Here is a 19,715-nt window from a genome sequence, read left to right on the forward strand (position 1 = left end):
AGAGTAAAACAACACAATGCAACTTCTTTACTTTGGCAGAGTGGTGGGAAGGAAACTGATCATCAATAGTTTATTGTACCAAAGTTAGATTAGATTACAAGGATTACAAAGATTTACACTTCATTATGTGCAAGGCCTGTCTGTGTAAAAGTTGATTTGTGTGATATTTTGTTTCAGCACAATGATTTGACACGCGGTGAAATCATCAACAGAGTCACGGGAGGCGAAAATCAATATCATAACATCATTTATTTCCAAGACAGAGACTTTTCCTCACCGCCACATAACCTCTCCAACCAGTGAAACGGCCTAATGTGGGGGGGGGGTCATGCAGAGCTCCGCGACCAGCGCCAAAGCATCTCCTGACCCCTGCAACCACGTTGCCCTTTACATTAAATAGAACAGCATTCACGTCAACCTCATAAATTAACTCAGCAAAGAAAATAAATATCGATCACAACCTCAGTAGCGGGAGACTTTTTAAAACTTGTAACAGGGCGCTCTCCTCATGAAACTCGCCAAAGCTTCAAATCACGCTAAAATGCTAACACGATGACTAATAAATACGCGTAATATTTTCTGCCATGTTATCTTGTCGTGCGTGTGGACAGCCGTAATTGTGAACGGCAGTAAGGTGTGTTTAGTTGGGGCCGCCCTCGGCGTCGTCCAAGGACCTTTTCCTGGCGAACAGGTGGGTGGGGTCTCGGCCCCTGAAGCCCGGCTGGATGTTGAACACGGGCACGTTTCTCCAGCTGGAGGGGTTGCTGTAGGCGCTGGAGGCGGAGCTGTCCGTGCAGGGCTTGCTCTGCACCAGCTGCAGGAAGGTCTCCATGTCCGGGCCCAACCTGGCAACCAGGCCGGCCCTCACCGTCGCCACCGTCTGTTCGTCGCAGGCCTGCAGGGACTGCAGCAGGGTGCTGTAGTATCTGGAAACAGGAAGTGAGAAGCCCCAGTTAACCATCCGTGGTCCACGTGTATGGTGCACACTTCTGCCGCAGTCATGTGTTGAAAGTTCACCGGAAATGGCGGGCTACGGCTAACTAGCCCACTCAGGATGTCATTAGCGGTTCTACAATTTAAAAATTTAAAAATATTAAATGAAAAAAAGTTGTGTTGCGTTTTCCACCTTCGTATTTAATACGGTCACCGGTTCGAAAGCCAATTTGCTGCGGCAATTATGTGTTTTGTATTTCATGGGGCCTTCCAAGTGTAGCTAAAGTCACCATCTGCTAACAATTTTCCCCCATCAACCTTGCTGGTGGTAGTTGGGTGGGGGAGGGGTCTCTTGGCTGATAAGCAGAAAGTGCTGGCAAGCAATGGCGTTAACGCAGTAAACGTGCGATCGACTGGTGGGCAAAGCAGGCTCTTCATCGCACAGCAAAATCAAAAACAACGCAGGAGGAGCCTGAGAGCGACAGAGAGAGAAAGCGACAACACCGCCATCTAGCTGCGGGGCTTTTCAAGTCGGCTTCCAGACCTGTTGGGGAAGTGCGCGGGCACCTGCACCACCTCTCCGATGGCGTCGGGGTTGGTCTGGGCCACGGTGCAGATGTCCAGGCTGGTGTAGCAGTCCTCTTGCACCTTCACGACGACACAGAAGCAGGTCACCACACAAGCACACACACAGGGACGGCTGGAATCCCGAGGAATCACACGCACCTCTGCGATCATCCTCTGGAAGATGTTGCAGCGGCGGATGGTTTGGAAGACCTTGGAGGAGATTCCCTGGGAGATGCACTGAAGGCTCTTCTTCACAAAGGTTTTACCCTGCAGGAGAGGCGCACAGGCCAACACACACGCATCCATTTTAAGACTGAAGGACAAAAAACAAGATGAGACGGAACCAGAAATAATAAAAGGGCTACAAAATATTACAGCAAGAAAAAAATAAATAAAAATTCAGAATCTGTTTCAGCTTTTCCAAGACAAGATTGAATGAGCTTCCAGAGACCAAGAGGTTCATCAGGAAAAACATCATCTTGGAGAATTAGAGCAACTTGTTTCATCCACAGCGAGTCCGTCTACCAGTTTTTCTAGCTGATCAAACAACACTTTAAGTTCTCCACCTCGGTGTTGAAAGTAGCAGCCGTGTGGAGGAAGAGCTCGCAGATTTCGTGCATCCCGTCCGTGTCGCAGGTGGAGTTCTCCAAGCAGGAGAAGAATCCGCAGCCCGCTGCCACCGCCCCGTTCAGACATCGGGCCACGTCGGCTGGAAGCGGAAGAAACGCAACACGTGACGCCAAGAAAATTGGAGCAAAAGAATAAAAAAAAAATCTAAAACTCTGAAAAAAAAAAGTAGACTATTGAAGTCAGTGCTGCTCCGTATTAGTGCTGGTTTGGAGCTGCTGCCTAGTCTGGTTCCAGTTTGCAAACACCTGAGGCCTGGCAGAGCCACTATGAATGGGGACCTTTGTTGCTTTAGTTGGAATTAAAAACAGTTGCTCCTCACAAAACTCCAAGCTCAAGGGCTCCTGCAGTCGTTCATCCCCTTGCAAAAAAAAGCAAAAAACAAAAAAAGCACGTCCCAATTTAAAGTGTGAACTAAGGCCTTTATGGGCGACCAGCCAAAAACGAAAACTGAAACAAATTGCCAAACGCAGTCATTAAAACAACGGTAACGAATTGGCCCGAACGCAGAACACGGAGGCGGACGGGTTTGAGTCACTCACCGGGGCTGTTTGCGGAGAAGCGCGCCCGGCGAGGAGCGGCCTCCTCTGGCAGCACCTCGAAGCAGGCGGTGGAGCCGAGGCCCAGGAGGAGGAGGAGCAGAGCGGAGCCTGGCTGCATGGTGCCTCACAGTGGGGGAGAGACGGTCTCTGGAGGGACGGATGGACGGATGAAAGGATGGAGGAGATGACGTTTCTCTGGTTCAGGTGCTCGGGTTACCCTGCAGGTTCTGCCTGTTCTTGTCACACGGTCCCCACCTGGTATTTCAAGGCAGCCTGTTTGGGGGTGGACCAATCAGAGCAGGCCACACCCTGAAAGGGAGGGGGGTGTGTGTGTGTGTGTTTGTGTGTGTGTGTGTGTGTGTGTGTGTGTGGATGTTTTTCGTGTGCTGTTAATGGATTATTCATGAAGTAATTAACTCACCGGGCTAATTGGATGTTTCCACGCATTCCACGGCATGCACGGAATTTCCGAGCAGGAGCCGCCGCAGGATTGGTCCATTTATGAGCCCTGTAAAAAAAAAAAAAAAAAAAGATAATAAAAAAAACACAGGGCTTCTCCAAAGTAATTCTGAGTATCATGCTCAATTTTATTAAAATTGCTGTCAATTATAACAGGCGAGAGCAGTGAGTCCCTTTCGATGTGTGTCCTCTTAAAGGTCACATGATTTGTTCACTTCGGAAGGTTGACTTTCTAAAAATATCCAGGCAAGTTAGGGACAGGATGCGGCGGTTAGCGATTCCAGTCACGTCTGGAGCTTTTCCTGTGAAGTGGTTCAGCAAAGTAGAAAAGGCCAGTCAGTGATTGCGAACGCAACGCAAACAACTCCGCCGGCTTATTGAAATTAAACTCCCAGCCGGAGATGAGTTTGAACTTTGGAGGGCGTTCAGCGGGCCCCTCGCTCCGCAAACACGTTTTGGGCTCTTCGCACCTCCGCGCGAGTGACTGGATTTGTTTTGGGGTGAATGGGCTTTAATTGGCCCATACTTGACGGTTTACCGTTGGCAAATTTAATTAGCAGCGGTGGATGCGAGGGCGGAGCCCCAGCAGCTGCCTCTTCTGTGTCCTCGCACTTTGAAGTCGGAATTTTCACAACTTTCCCCTCTTTGAGAAACCTCAGCGGCTTATCTGTGTGCAAGAGCGGGAGGGAGGATTAAATGTGAGAGAAAAAGAAGGTGTCAATCACCAGCGTCTGTCTTTTTTTTTTTTTTGAATCGTAACCTTCCTCCACGTACAGAAGGGAATATGGTTGAAAGTCAAGTGAGGTTCTTTTTTTTTTTTTTTTTTTTAAATGTTCAACACGAAGGGTTTGTCTCTTGTGGTTATCTCCAACTTTAAACATTATACTGTGCTTTATCATTATAGATCATATGATCATCATGGATTTAGGAATACGGCATGGTGAACAAACAAAATACAGAAGGCAATATCAATTAATTTAGCGTGTTGGTAAAAACGAAATGAAATCGTCTTTATGTTTTGTTATAGTTGCAGTTTCTTTATTTCAATTCCCATCCACAGAAAATGATTAAAACTAATAGAAATGAAGAATCTCAAATGTTTTATTACAGGAGCTTTTAAAGGCCCAACATGGAAGATTCAGCACCACCTACTGGTCAGACATTATACTGCAAACATTGTAAAAAATGATGATGTTATTTCCTGTTTTCCGATGTCCTTCTTGATCATAAAAAGGAATTTAAAAAAAAACCCTCCTCCAAACAAGTGGATCTTTATGTAAAAATAAACATTTATCATTAGCAAATAATAGTGACTTTATCTTACTATCTGATTTAAAAACATGTATGTGAACAAATTTAAAACCAATACATCTATTTGGAATAAAACACAGAGCAGGTGAAGGTGTATTGTTCTCACTAACTGCTTAACTTGAGTGAGTGGCTCCGGCCAATCAGGATCCGCACTGCGATTCTGGAGGAAATGTGGAAAAACGTGTGTGTCTTATCTGGCCGTTAGTTATCAGTGGGTTCTTAGAGGAGACGGCTGTGTTTCCGTCACGGCCCGGGCCCGCGACACCAACCGGTGAACCGTGCACACCTTTGCTCGCTAACAGCCCCGAGGTCACGGCTCTCTGATAAACATCTCCCCATCTGCAGGGGATTTGGTTTTTTTTTCGGTTTGCACGCTCACTCACCTCCACTAGACACCAGGTGGGAAAAAACATTCAGCCTCAAGGCTCCGTTCGCCTCGAGGCAAAAGCAGCGCTTTAAAATTTGAATTGGTTCTGCGATTGCGGAATTGAAAAAAAAAAAACAACAAAAAAAAACAAGTATGAAAAGGCATTCAAGAGAGATAAAAGCACTTGAAGGACACACGTTTTGGGTTTTTCAGAAAGGTCAAGGTGGTTGTTGCAGTTGTGCTTATAATCTTTTTATTAGATTTTTTTTTTTATTATAATACATGAACAGCAGCGCTTGAAGATCCAACAATAGGCTTATATTTTTTGAAGATTTACATTTTTCATCATCAACTTCAGTAGAGCGGCCAAAAACAATTAATCCCCTGATGGAAAACAGCATATTTAGCCCTCTATACTCTGGGTTTTCTTTTGTTCAGACAGACCAAAGACAAAATAGCACCAGACCAAAAATGCGACATCGTCTGTTTAAGCTATTGTCTGTCTGAAGAAAAGAAAACCAAGAGTATATCTACCAACGACGACACAATGAACATTTTCAATCTTATTTAGCCGTCTGTTCAAAGCCTCCAAAGTAACAATAGTTAGTTCAGAAATATATAAAAAAAAACACGCTTTCTTGACCCAAATGTATCCAACTTTGAATGAACAACCAACCAGGGGCGTTGTCGCTAACCTGAGAGGTGTGCCTTCCCTTTGTGACATCACTAAGGGTCATTCTCCCCGAGCTGTGTTTTAGACAACTGTCTTAAAGTAAAAGAAAAAAAGAAAAAGAGTTGGAAAACTCTGCGAAAAGTTGATTTTTTTGCATAATACGGGAAAGAGTTGCGAGAAGATGATGATGAGAAACAGGTACGGCCTCGGGGTTGAAGTGCGAACAGCAGGTAACTCCAATCAGACGATGTCCTCCACGGTGTTCCGGCTCTTCAACGCCAAATCTCACCGACGTGGCGACGTGAGCCCAGGAGCCCAGCTGTCCTGTTGCTTCTGCCTCTGTGGTTTTTAGCACATTTACAAAATTAGCTCCGCCGTGTTGCATCCCAGGAGGCGGAGAACCTGAAGGCAGCGCTGCGTCCTCACTTACTTTCTCATTTTTATAGATATTGATGTCCCAGTTAGAAAGGGAAAATTTGGAACCGTTCCTCGCCGATCAGCGGGCGCAGCGAAAGTCGTGGCAAAGCAAAAGTAAAGCCAGTCGTAGGAGAGAGCTCCGGGCCGGTGTCTCGGTTTTGACACTGTTATGAATCACAGAATGCCAAACGCTGATTGAATGATTCAGCGAGAGAAATGTTCAATAAAATTGGCAGCAGGTAGAGGAGTAGAGTCACGGCAGTGAGAGAAAGATTCGCTTATTCCCAGACTGGCCCTTTGAGAAAATTGAAATAAAAAACGTTTAACATTCAGGATATTAGATTAAAGCACGGCGGAAAGTATTTGTAAAAACATCTCTGCCACAGGGGGAATAAACAATACTGATGTTCTCGGTGGAAATAAAACTGTTGCCAGCGGAGCTTGCAGAAAGCTGCGCTCACTCTCACTTCCTGTGGGTTTTTTTTTTCTTGGCTTAACCTCTACGGTTTTAAAAGGTAAATCAAGCTGTGAGAATTCAAGGTTGAAGTTTTAACGATCCGGGCGAATCGACTGGGATGGAGTTTGCTTGGTTTCTGCTGAGAGAACAAAGTGGAACAAATCAATACGCTACAATAACTTTTTTGATTTTTCAAGTTCAATGCTTTATTTCTTTCAGTCCGCACAGCACTTCATACAAAATAATCTCAATACATTACTTGTACGCTCTTTCAAGAGCACAACTTTGAAACGAATATGCAGCCACACTGTGCAAACCACACTTGTCTTAAAGTCCGGCTTCACTCATGAATCCCTACTGCTCTCATCGCACGGCGTCATTTTGTTACAAACCAACAAAAAAACGACTCAACAACGCACATTTTTACTGGAACGACGACACACCAAACTATCCTCGCTGCTCGCGAAATATTTTCAATCCATGCGCAAAAATGTCGTGTTTGTTACTGATGTTTGTGTTTGAGAGCGCCATGCTTGAGAATCCAAGACACTTTGGTCCCTCTGAGGTCGCTACGCTAAAGCAGCCGGCGTCCGCCTCCTCCCTTTCCCGCTAGAACTCCAGGTCCCAGCCGGGCTCTTCGTCGGGGGGCGGTCCCTCTGCGTCCTCTGGGAAGTAGTCAAAGTTGCTGTTGTCCAGCGGCCCGTCCACCTGTGCGATGGATGGAACGGAGGACGTTAGCTCTGCCATCTGTACCTCAGAGCCGCGCTGCTGCGTGTGACGGCCAGTGAACGCGTACCGCGGGTGTGCACGGAGATTCCACCGTCCCCTGGCAGAGGCCGTCCCAGTTGAAGCCCTCGAACCACCTGAAGGACGAGGAGGACACGTTGCCATGACGCCGCTGCGTCGAGCACATTCAGAGAAGAAGAAAAGAGGGGAATGAAAAGGAAAGTTCTTTCGGGTCAATTTGCAGGCTGTACTTGTGTTTCTGGATGTCCTTCACTCCGTTCTTCTGATTCCCCAGCCGCTCCGACGGATTGTCCCTGAGGGGGGGGGCGTGGGGGGCGAAAAGAGAAAACACACATATAGGATTGCAGAATTGTTTGCGACAAAACAAAATAAAAAGACGTCTCAGAGAAACAACCTGCACAGCCGCTTGATGAGGTTGGCGGCGCTCTTGGAGATCTTTTTGGGGAACTCGATCATGTCGATGCCCCGCAGGATGATGTTGTAGGTCTTCATGGGATCAGAGCCTGAGAAAGGAGGGCTGGGGACAGGGAAACAGCGTTTACACAGCCGAGAACCTCAACAGGGGAGGATTAGGTTCCTGGGATTTGGCTAGACGGAGTGGAAATGCATGATTTTCCTGCTTGATTTGCTTTTGGAACATGAAGGTTTTGGAGGCGAACAGAGGAAAAGTCTCCCTGGAACAGCTCGTTTGCATCCAAAAGATCCAACAAGTTCCACATGTAAATTAGATGATAGAAAATGAATTCAATCTGTTTAATCTAATACTAAGCAGCAATATTAATGAAAAATCATTCTTATAAATAAATGGTCAGTGGTAGATGCATTGATTGATTGACTGACCAGCTAGCCACCTTAATTCTAACCACACCCCCTGACCTTATAAAAACCCCACCCATTGACCTACTTCCTGTTTATTTTTTCCCCTCCAAACCGACAGAGAAGAACCTAACGTAATTTTAATGTTGAAAGAGCATTTTAGTTCAACCTTTGGATACATCAGCAAATCATATATTTATGAAAAGTGTGTTTGTTTATTTTTCCCCCTCCAAACCAACAGAGAAGAACGTAATTTTAATGTTGAAAGAGCATTTTAGTTCAACCTTTGGATACATCAGCAAATCATATATTTATGAAAAGTGTGTTTGTTTATTTTTCCCCCTCCAAACCAACAGAGAAGAACGTAATTTTAATGTTGAAAGAGCATTTTAGTTCAACCTTTGGATACATCAGCAAATCATATATTTATGAAAAGTGTTTTTTTTTCTTTTTCTTTTTTAAAAACACCATGTTGCAGACGTGGCTGTCCATTCAATTTGTTGCAAACAAACCCCTGATTGCAAAATGCCCTGACACAGTGATTGTGTTTATGGGGAGACTGTGAATTTGCTTTTATTACTACTTTTGTGAGTACATTATTTTTCAGTATTTTATGTTTATCCCGCATTCAACAAAAGGCAAATCAACTCCAGGAAATGGCGTTCTGGCTCCTGCGTTGAATTGTGTTCAGTGAACCAGGTTCACTCACTTTTTTTTTCTTCTTTTTTTTAAGCAAACAAACAAGAAATTCTTTTATTTTCTGCCGCCGGCTGTACCTGCCGCTGAGCAGCTCGAACACCAGTATTCCCAGCGACCAGCAGTCGGCTGAACTGTCGTGGCCTTTGTTCAGAATGATCTCCGGCGCCACGTACTCTGGGGTCCCGCAGAACGTCCAGGTCTTCTTGCCTAGGCCCACCTTCTTGGCGAAGCCAAAGTCCACCTGGGTGGAGAAACCAAAGTGTTGTCCGAGGGAATAAACGAACAAACAAACAAACAAAAATATATATGCAGCTTTGTTTTTCATTTCATGCGCTGCGTCCCCACCAGCTTAGCGTATCCCCGGTGGTCCAGGATGATGTTCTCGGGTTTCAGGTCTCTGTAGATGATCCCTCTGGAGTGCAGGAACGCCAGAGCCTCGATGACGCAGCCGGTGTAGAAGCGGGTGGTGCTGTCGTCAAACGAGCCCCTGAGAGGCAGCGGCAAGAGGGGCGTTCAAGGATCCGCTCGGCTGACGGCCCGCCGATGGCGAGCGAACGCTTAAATCTGTGGCGCGCACCTGTCTCGCAGGAGGGTCCACAGCTCTCCCCCCAGGCAGGCTTCCATCAGCATGTAGAGGAACTTGGAGTCTCTGAAGGTACGATAGAGTCTGGAGGGCAGGGTGTAATATAGTGAGATCTATCTATCTATCCATCTATCTATCTATCTATCTATCTATCTATCTATCTATCTGTCTGTCTGTCTATTTATCTACCTATCTATATCTATCTATCTGTCTGTTTTTTCTGTCCGTCTGTCTGTTTTTAGTCTGTCTGTCTGTCTGTCTGTCTATCTATCTATCTATCTGCCTGTCTGCCTGCCTGCCTGCCTGCCTGCTACTTTGTACATTGGTCCGCCATCCTTACGCTGTGCACGATGGTAAAAGTTTGCTTTGGTTTCCATCAAGTCAGGCCATTATTGTTACGCTTTGAAAAATCATTGTCACGCATTGATAAATCCACAATCATTTGCGCTGCTTCTTTCGAAAGCTTTTTCCAAAGGAGAGCGATAAACGCTTCACCTTGGAGCGGCCCGTTCCTTGGAAACCAGCTTTATCGCACGACGGCGAGGGATAACGCTGCCAATCTCGCCTCATTCACAGTCTGCACGTAGCTTGCTACGCCCAACCCCACTTTAACGACGTGGCCACATGAAAGGCGGCACCTGATGATGAAGGGGCTGTGGACCTCCATCATGATGCGGCGCTCCGACAGGATGTGCCCCTGCTGGCTGGTGTCCATGATGTGACGCTTCTTCAGCACTTTGAGGGCAAACGACCGGTGGGATTCGCTCTTCAGCTGCACCTGGAAACGGGTTTTTTTTTGGGGGGGGGGGGAGGGGCGTGGGGGGGGGTGAAAGAGTGGAGGCCCGAGTGGGTGGAGGTGACACGGCCGGCGCCGTCACTTGCACGACTTGGTATCAACTCACCAGCTCCACTCGACTGAAGCCCCCCATCCCCAGAGTGCAGACCGTTTTGAAGTCGCTCAGCGACACGCTGGAGAAGAAATCGGCCTCCACCTGCAGTCTGCGGGGATTAAAGAAAGAAAAAGAAAACAGAGCGCGAACGTGTCCGGCTTGAACAAGAAGCAGCTTATGTGTTTTTTCTCTCCCTCCCCGGAGATGAGCGAAGCCCGGCCGTTACTTCATTGTCTTGCATTAGTTCACACGGAGTGTGTGCCCAAACACACGCTTCTGGAGATTTGTGATGTCACAAGGACACTTGTACTTCTCCCGGGATATTGACGGCACCGCTAGCGAGGTGTTTACTCCGCCCCCCCTGAGACCAGCCCTGTTTGTCTTCCCTTAAAAACACAGCATCAGCTTTAGCAGGTTATAGTTAAAAGTGAGTGTTGATCTTTTGCTGAAGGCAGAAAACAAGTGAGGAAGTAACAAAGTACAAATACTTTGTTTCTGTACTTAAGTAGATTTTTCAGGTATCTGTACTCTACTTGAGTAAATTACTCTTACTTTTACTCCTTACATTTGTACACAAATATCTGTACTTTCTACTCCTTACAATGGCAAAACACACTTGTTGCTTTTGTGTTTATTTCTCATAGCCGCCATTGCTTGAAGTGGAGCTATTTGAACTCTGCTGTTATGTAGTTCAATCTACTGTTCATTGTTTGTTTTCAGACAAACAGAAAAAAAGAACTAAAAATGCAGAAAATAACATTGGTCATTGTTTTTGAAAGTGTAAACATCCAATAATGCCTCACTGGTTAAGAGATCTTGATCAGACTCAAGTCTGAGCTCTGCTCAGCTCAGTGCAGACCAGGGGTGGGCAAACTACGGCCCGGGGGCCATATGCGGCCCGTTAAGCTTTTTAATCCGGCCCACCAAACTTTATAAATTATAGTCATAGAACAGCAGTATTTCATCCATGTTTTCAGTGTTTTAGGAGTCATTTAAAGAAAGAGTTGAATACCGTGGAGCTTCAGACATGCTTTGTTGTAACACTTTTGTTCATTTTCAATTGACATTAAAGCACATGTTTTCTACATATCCCATGATATATTTTTTTTCTTCTGTGAGGTGGCTCACCAAAACACTCCATCCATCTGCTGCTGCTCCGGCTCCTCTGTCAAATTTTAGAACCCATTGTGGCCCCGCCAGTCAAAGGCTTTGACCACCCCTGGTCCAGACTATTCTGTCACAACATTTCAATTTTTGCCAACTTCTCAACACAATTCTCCATACTCTTACTTAAGTACATAATGTGAATACTTTTGCCACCGTTGCCGTTATCTCACCACCAATGCCAGTTGTTTTGTTCAGTACCATATTTAACTCCCTGCCAAAATGCCACCTCGCACGCTGACACAAATCTCTGCCGCTGGTTTCGCTGCGGCCATGCAGTCAGCTGACTGCGGGCAGATGAGCCGCTGATTTTGGAGCATGAAGCCTGTCAGCTGATGTATTAAGCTCGGCTTCAGCCCGCAGCCTGCATCGGGGTCGGCGAGCACTTCCAATCATCCCACATTTCCTTTGGAACCGAAAAAGCTGACAATCTCGCAAGCTCACGACCGGTGCGACTCACTTGGCCTTGACCTCGTCGCTGTCGCACTGCTTGTTGTTGGCGTCGCCCAGGCCGCCGATCAGCTGTTTGAAAGACCTGAGACGGACGGAGAGGAGCGAATGAGGGCACGAACGTGCATGCGGTACGACCTCGAAAAAATATTTTTTTCTCTCTCCCGCCGTGTGAAAAGTGGTTATCGTCAAACAAAGAGCCCCTCTCACTCCCTGTCGATGACCAGGCATGTGACGTCTCCCACGGCCGTGTAGCTGGCTATGCGGACGTCCTCTCTGCAGGGGAACGCGAAGCGACACGAAAGGTCAGACTGATTGAACACCAGGGATTCAGGATAACCGAGCGCGTGTGTGGGCGTGATTCACCCTTTCAGAGCCTGCTCCCCGAACCAGTCCCCTTTGGACAGTGTCTTCACGACGACCTGCTCCTCATTGACAGAGTTCTGCTGGGTGACCTTGACCTGAGGACGGCGTGGAGAGGCATCTGTGTTTTTCCACTTGTGGTATTTGTTTGTGTCTGTGATGTTCCCTCAGATGTCTGACATTGAAAAATTGAAATTCTACATTATGTTAATGTTAATCTACCAGGGATTGGTACCTGTGTGACAGGGCGGTGCAGGAGCATGTGTGTATAACAAGAACCGGAAACCGGACCGGTAATATGGTGGTATGGCAAATTTCTTTTGTTCAGTGGCCACTTTAGGTACTGCACCCAAAAACCGCAGCCGGCCTAAAATGCATTTTGCCCATTGACGGCAATACAAAAATAAAAGCCTGTAAAATGGAAAAGAATTTATTGTGTCTCTTGTGTCTCCTGTCTCTTTCTGATTGGCTGAAATGCACGATGGGAAGTGGCACATCTGCACGTGCTCTATGGGCCACGTGAAGCGGAAGTGAACTGGAGGCCTGAAACATTTTCGGCACATGCGCAAAGTGAGCAACTCCATTGAAATGAATGGTCCGCCATATTGGAAGCTGTGCAGGGGTTATTATCGTCTCCTCTGTAGCAGCTGGGAGCCCCAGCCTTGGGTGTCAGTGCACAACTTAGAGAAAATATGGACACGTGCACGTCTCCTTGGGGTGGGTTTATAAATAAATGAATGAGCCTTAACATGTCAGAGCCTCGGCCTCAGAGCCCTGTGCCAACTATAGATGGGGGAAGAAAAAAAAAAAAAAAAAAAAACAGAGAGCGCACACGACTTCTCAGGGCTTCTTATCGCCCTTTCCCAGCCCATTTCTCCCCCCCCGCCCAGCCTCCTCCTTCCGTCCCTGCTAATGACCCTCCTCTCCGCGTCCTAATAACTAAGAGGTATTAATAAATAATTCCCGTTCCATCCCTCTTCCTCACCTGTCCTTCGCTGATGATGAAGAATGTGTCACCGGTGGCGCCCTGACGGATAATGTAATCAGAGTCGCCGTAATGAGTCTGCGAGGGGAGATAGAGAAGGCAGGGAGGTGAACCGCCGCCCAACCCACAGAGCGCCGCTCGCCGTTTGGCGGCGGGTGAGCAGTGGGTGGGGTGGAGTGGTGCGGGGGGCAAAGAGATGGCACATGGAAAGAGAACACGGGCGAAGACAGGAGAAAGGGAAGGGGATGGCTGGGGAGGGGAACAGAGTGTTTTTTTCCCGGCGTGACGTCACCTCCTCCAAAACATCGGCCAGCTTGCTGAGGACGTCCTCCGGCAGCGACTGGAAAGAGGGAACGCTGGGGGGGGGGGGGGGGGGGGGAGAGGTGGAGGGTGAGAGCGAGGTGAGGCAGGTGAGTCATTCCGCTGGCGGCGAGAGAGCGAGAGAGGCAGAGAAGAAGAGGGCGTGAAGTGGCGAGCGGCGTACCTGCGGAGGAAGTCGGTGTACTGCGAGTGCTTGATGAGGCCCGTTCTCATCATGATGGTTTGGAAGCCCTGCCGGTCGATGGCCCACAGCTTAATGTCGGTGAGAGCTGCAGGCGAGAGGAGACACGGCGGACGCGAGATTAAACTCAGCCTGGGGAAATCATCGTCACAGGTTCAGTTTATTCCCCCCAAACTCCCGGCTCAAAATAATGTCACCCATCCTCATTGCCTCACAACCTCCAACAGAAAACCTTTTCAGCCGACTTCAGCAAGCTTTAATTCTTCTTCTTCTTCTTCTTCTTCTTCTTTTTTTTTTTTAATTCTGATGTATCCTGGACGCTGTTGCTGTGAGCTGCCCTTTAAAGGCCCGAAATTTGACGAAGGACATACAGGAAGTGACCCCGGGGCTCGGCTGATTGAGAGACAACAGTTGCTTTTGCTGCAGTGGAGGCAGTTTCATCGGTACTAGGTGCTATTTTTCCCTTTGGAAAAAAAAGAAAGAAAATGGCCCTGAAGATTTATCCCCCCCCACCCCCCTCTCTTTTTACTTCATTCACAATTGGGCAATTGGTCATAAATGAGTTGAAAAAGCACAGAGGCGAACCCTGCTTGAATAGATGTATAAAACCGAATCAGTCGAGTGAGAGTGTGTTTATCCCTCCCCTCCAGAAATGCTCTCTATGGGCTCTTCACCAGAAGGACATACAAGAGAACCATTCAGAACGTTTAGGTTAATTACTCTCCTTTATCTGTGCTGTATTCCTGGATTTCTTTGGAGGGGATGCCAAAAAACGTCCGTTTGCATGGATGAACCAATGTGCAAATACACGTCTTTCAGCGAGCAGGCCTCGCGGCCCACTGCTAATATTCACTTGTGTTGAAAGGAATAATATCATTTTTACTTGGCCTCCCCCACCGCCACATTTCATATAACAAAGTGCTTCTCCAAGGGTGGTTGAAAGAGCTTCCACCTGGAATGGCGTCTTCTTTTTACACGGCCCTTTTGTACACCGTCTCCCTCACTCATAAATAAGTGCGGGGGGGGGGGGACAAACGCACTGACTGACTGTGGCAAGCAGCCAAGAAAAAAAAAAAAAAAACTGAGGTCAACCTCACTTTAAGAGGTTCGTTTTTTTTTTTATTCCTCGCACAGCCGAGGAATATAAATTCTCCGCTAAGAAGATTTGTTCCTCGTCAAGGAAGAGAGAAGCAGGCAGAGACGAACGGCTCTGACGCTGTGCAGTTAAAGCTCTGCCATTCACTTAGGGAAAAAAAAACAAACCGGCCGACAGAAAGTGTAACAATGCTGCGACAGAAAGGGGCGGACATCTGGAAGCCAGTCGGAATCAGAAATGCGTCAAGTGTGAGTGACAAAGTCACAAAGTCGTGACGGGTGAACAGACAGACAGACAAACACTGGCTCACGTGTTTACCTTGTGCATCCAGTGAAGGATTGGACAGAATGGGCACTTGTTAAAGAAAAAATGTCCACTTCTGCCGGGTGAAAAACATGTTGCGCTGACATGACGTGCCGATGTTTCAAAGAGCCATTACAGCGCTCAGAATTCATCTCCAGCGGCGCTGATGGACGCGGCGGCCCTTCCAGCAGTCAGGGTCGCTCCTCTGCCGGATTGACAGGCAAAGTGTTCTCTCTTCCCGGCATAGATTGCCAGATAATGACGGGGTACGGCCGGGTCACCCGACCTCCCATCCCCTGTCCTTCGCCCACGGGTGATGGTGTGCATTTATTTTGTTTACCTGTTACAGAGGCCGTGCGGGTGCAGTTGTACAGGATGGCCAGCTCCCCGAACACTTTCCCCTGGCCGATGGTGCAGAGCTTCTTCCCCTGTTTGGTCACCTCCACCATCCCCTCTGAGGACGGTGAATTTAAAAAAAAAAGAAAAAAGAAAATGCGATTGAATGCAACATGGCGGGAGGAAATGCGGGGAGTGAGACGATTAGAACAACGCGGAGGCGAGCAAATCAATCAAGCCCAACGCCGCTTTTGTGACGAGCAGCAAAGCAAACACCTGCCGCTTTATTGAGAGCTTCTCCGCAGACAGAACAGCCGTCCTTGAGAGTGATTGAGGGGGGGGGGGGGGTAAGAAAGACGAGACAGCACTCCGAGCGGAGGGAGCCAAGGTGTCAGGAGCACATGACTGAGGGAGGAACGCAGTCGTCGACGTTGGCAACCACAATAATGGGAGTATGAAGTTTTCCTTCCCACGCTCCGTTGTAAAATGTAACTGGATGACAGCCTGTTTCCCGTCCCTTGCTCAAAGTGTTTCACACCTCAGTGGCAGCGTTTCGGAAGCCATCTCTCATATTTTTCTCCTGTCACTGTTTTTAAGTACTTTCTATTTTGATGAGGTGTTTTTTTTCTTTTCCTTTTAACCTTTGAACCCTGCTCAACAACTCTTATGTGCCTTGACTGTTGCGCACAAATGGAATATTCATTGGGCGCCCCCGGCTCTCAAAAAACAATGATTCTGTCGGATGAAATTGTCAACCCCCCCGCCCCCCAAGCCCCTTTTTTTCCCCCCTTTTGCGTCCTCCATCGCTAGCACTTCAATGTTTAGATGAGATCTCTGTGTGGTACCATCCATTGCACAAAAAAGTGTGTTTGAAGGAATCCCTTTGTGATGTCACAATGGGCACGGACACCTCTGCAAGGTTAATGACAAATCCAACAACCAGGTATATGTTTCTTGTGAGTATGTTGAAGTCAAGACCACCAAAAATCTTGATTAGCGACTGCAAACATAGTGCTAAATATGCTGTTTAATGGTGAATGTATGACGAGTTAAAACTAAAAAAAATAAGAAATATATATGTATATATATATGTGTATATATATATACATACATATATATTTATATATATGTTTACATATATATATACATATATACATACATTGCATTTTTGATTATGTATGTTGGAAAAAAGATGCCTAAATAAGAACTTTAAATAACAGTATGGAACCGCTCACTTGCTTGCACTTGATTGCACTTCCACTCAATGACAAATAAACTCATTCAAACGCTCTGAATCTAGTGTTAGCGTAGCAGTCGTGACGATATCGGGAGAACCCCCCGAGGGTCAGAACAGTCGGCTTCTCACCTTCCAGGACGTAGACGGTGGAGCCATCGTCTCCTTCCTGGATGACGCAGCAGCCCTTGGCCAGGCTGGTGGGGTACATGCAGTCCATGATGGTGACTATCTGCGCACACAGAGCGACGTCTGACTCCACAACCTCTGAAACGGATCATTGGAGATGAGGACGCCAGCGGGTGGTCACCTGCCCGTGTTCCAGGTGTTTCATGAAGTCGTTGGCCATCAGGGCCCTCTGGATCAGCTCGCTGGACCTACAAACACAGAGGATGGTCAACAGGGCACGAGCATGTGCTTTGTATGTATGTATGTGTATGTGTGTGTGTGTGGGAGGCATCCTGTGCTCACTCTTTGCTCTTGAGATAGCTGGTAAGCGTGACATCGGTCAGTTGGGAAGGGTCCAGAGCGGTGGGCTCGGCCGAGATGGCCTGTCTCTTGGTGCGCTGAGGCTCATCGGGCGCCGCTGGAGTCTGAGCCGCCGTCCCTTAAAGACAGAGAGCACTTCTGAAATGGCACCAACTCCACTGCCGGTCAAACTCATTTCGGGTACGGCAACTTGTTTGTAAAGGGTTAGTGCCCAAACTTTGTAACTGTGCTGTTGTTCTTTTAGACTGAGTTTGGTTTTGTTCACCAACAGAGGGCACTGCTCAGTTTAAATTCATATTAGTTTCAGTCATCACCCGATCAGTTACTCTCTCTTTGATTGTTAAAAGCACTTTGAGACGCCCTTGGAATAAAAATTGATTGATTGATTGATTGATTGATTGATTGGCCTGTTGCAAAGTTTAAGGTAAATAATGTCAGAATGTTTTGATGGGAACCCCCCCCCCCCCCCCCCCCCCCCCCCAGAGAAACTGGCTGTCATTTCTGAGATGGAAGTGGACGTTCAGGATGAACGATGCAAAAACGGTGTCTTGTGGTCTTGTTCTTCCTTCCAGTTGAGCTCACAGCCACCCAAAAATTGTGTAAGCTGTGAATTGGACATTTCAGGATCCAAACTGCAAATCCAAACTTATTTATTTATTTATTTATTTGCTCCAAACATGCCAGTTCAAAATGAGTTTGAAGAAGCCGAATTGGAACGTGGCCGTTTTGTGCGAGAGCCCCGACAGTGATGTCTTCTCTCGTGCCATTTGAATCTCGAAAGCCGACAAATTTGAAAAATAAAGCGGTCGTAGCCGCATAAGTGCAGTTACCACTTTTCTGTTACGGCAATCCTGTTTCTGCAGCAGTCTGCCAGACCACAGGACCACCGCCTCGACATGTTGAACAGGCAGAATGACCCCCCATTCAAGTTCATCTTCTCCAAACACTCTCGTCAACAGACGTGATAAACCTGAGTAAATCTGAGTACACAGCAGTATTTGTTGTGGCCATAAAGGACTGCGACGACCCTTTTCTTCATTCAGCACACATGCAGCCGACTGTGCAGGAGCACGGTGCATCTCCTGAACAGCTAGTCGACCTCGAGCGACGCACCTGTGTTGGTGGCCTCCGCCGAGTTGGCCCCCTGCTGCGCCGAGCTGCGGTGGCTGTCCAGCTCTATCTGCAGCTGCCTGATCAGGTCATCTTTGGTGTCCAGCTCCAGCTCCAGCTCATCGATCAGGGCATCCCTATGTCGCAGCTCCTGGATCTTCAGCTGCAGAGCCAGCTGGAGGTCCCTCAGGGTGCCTCCGCTCTTGGACACGGCTGCCATGCGCGGACGATGCAACGCTACGCGTTCGCAGAGAAAGAGCGATGACAACTTCAAAGCGACGTACACACGTCAGAGGTGAAATGTTTGAGATTTTTCATTGAGACGTCCACAAGCTGCCACCGAGGAGGCAGCAAATTCCTCCTGTGGTCCACATGTGCACACAGTCAGCAAAAGAAAAATCACAGAAATTCCATTCAATGTTTTTAATAGAAAGAAATGACAAAGAAAGAGCAGAAAGAAAATTACAAATAAATCCTTCACGGTTTGTAAGGGTCATTTTTGATATTATTTTTCAGTCATTTGTTTGAACTTTACTCAGATGTACAGATGCCCTTCTTGGTTTGGTCTTGGCTTGAAGTGACTCTGACAGCCTGCCTTGAACTGACACGTTGAGGTAATAAAGCGCTTGTACGCAATGTTCCTCTGATCATTTGGATGATATCTCATATAAACTGATTGATTAATTGAAACTGAAATTTCTGGGGGGGAAACAAAGCTGGGCAGCAGCCACATATGTAGGTGAAGACACATATTACTAGACTTCAACCTATTTTCTGCTTCTTGTTTTTTCTGTTACATCATTTCTTTCGTGTTAACAGTTTGAGCAAAGCATTTAATTACTTTTCCTGACTCTCCCTCTCTGTCCTTGTCTGTAGTTCATCTTTGACATCCCATCTAGTCACTGCCGATACTGACATCCTAACACACACTGACACATAAATTTTCAACAGAAGCCCGACGTTTGATCATAAATAACTCACTTTTTCCCCTTCAGATGCTGCCGAGTCCTTAATAACGCTGCCGTGCTGACAGTCCAGCAGCAGCAGAAGCGCCGGTCTTCGGTCGTTTTCTGCCTTTCAATATCCGGAGAATAGGGGGGGGGGGGAATGGTCTACTTGAAGCAAACAGTCATACTCACATGTCTTCATAAATGAACACATTAAAAAGACGTCATTGTCCAGGATACACCCACAGCGGGAGCAGCGGTGACACAGACTGAGCTTCAGCTTCAGCAGTTTGGGACGATGAAGCGACGCGCAGCTGAGTTCGACAGCGGCTGCACTACAAAATAAAAGTCCAAAGGATGGAGGGAATATTATCAAAGGCAGATCGTATTGCAACTTTACTCCCGTTGCTTAGCTATTAATGTAAGAAATTGTATGTTGTAGACATACTATCATCGTCCTATTGGTTTATCTTTTGTGAAATGTGGTGTGCTTTATTCTGGTGATGTTGTTGTATTTTGACAGTATTATTATCATTATTTTATTTTACTTATTTATTTTGACATTATTTTATTGTATTTTATTGTTTTTATTTATTGGCATTAGTGTGAAGTTCACCATACATTAAAAATACAACAACAAAAAACATA

The 19,715-nt window shown here is 46.9% G+C and overlaps 2 protein-coding genes across 2 annotated transcripts; both read right to left on the bottom strand.

Moving 5' to 3' along the window:
- Window positions 1–77: 77 nt before the first annotated feature.
- Window positions 78–2,851, bottom strand: stc1l (stanniocalcin 1, like). The gene is made up of 5 exons (XM_076028565.1): window positions 2,670–2,851; window positions 2,067–2,209; window positions 1,660–1,767; window positions 1,478–1,581; window positions 78–926 (listed from the first exon to the last, which is right to left on the bottom strand). The coding sequence occupies exons 1-5, from the start codon at window positions 2,785–2,787 to the stop codon at window positions 641–643; spliced, it is 759 nt and encodes a 252-aa protein (XP_075884680.1). The 5' UTR covers window positions 2,788–2,851; the 3' UTR covers window positions 78–640.
- A 3,995-nt stretch (window positions 2,852–6,846) lies between these two features.
- Window positions 6,847–19,368, bottom strand: LOC142890591 (cGMP-dependent protein kinase 1-like). The gene is made up of 21 exons (XM_076029783.1): window positions 19,102–19,368; window positions 18,124–18,357; window positions 16,993–17,128; window positions 16,832–16,898; window positions 16,654–16,753; window positions 15,292–15,405; window positions 13,535–13,640; window positions 13,343–13,406; window positions 13,051–13,128; window positions 12,069–12,163; window positions 11,913–11,978; window positions 11,713–11,787; window positions 10,101–10,197; window positions 9,837–9,976; window positions 9,193–9,282; window positions 8,961–9,102; window positions 8,693–8,856; window positions 7,495–7,617; window positions 7,331–7,393; window positions 7,150–7,216; window positions 6,847–7,061 (listed from the first exon to the last, which is right to left on the bottom strand). The coding sequence occupies exons 2-21, from the start codon at window positions 18,338–18,340 to the stop codon at window positions 6,963–6,965; spliced, it is 2,103 nt and encodes a 700-aa protein (XP_075885898.1). The 5' UTR covers window positions 18,341–18,357; window positions 19,102–19,368; the 3' UTR covers window positions 6,847–6,962.
- Between the last annotated feature and the right edge of the window lie 347 nt (window positions 19,369–19,715).

The sequence above is a fragment of the Nelusetta ayraudi genome, unplaced genomic scaffold (genome assembly GCF_046127955.1).
Source record: "Nelusetta ayraudi isolate G7.1 ecotype Tasmania unplaced genomic scaffold, CSIRO-AGI_Nayr_v1 ptg000026l, whole genome shotgun sequence".
NCBI lineage: Eukaryota > Metazoa > Chordata > Actinopteri > Tetraodontiformes > Monacanthidae > Nelusetta > Nelusetta ayraudi.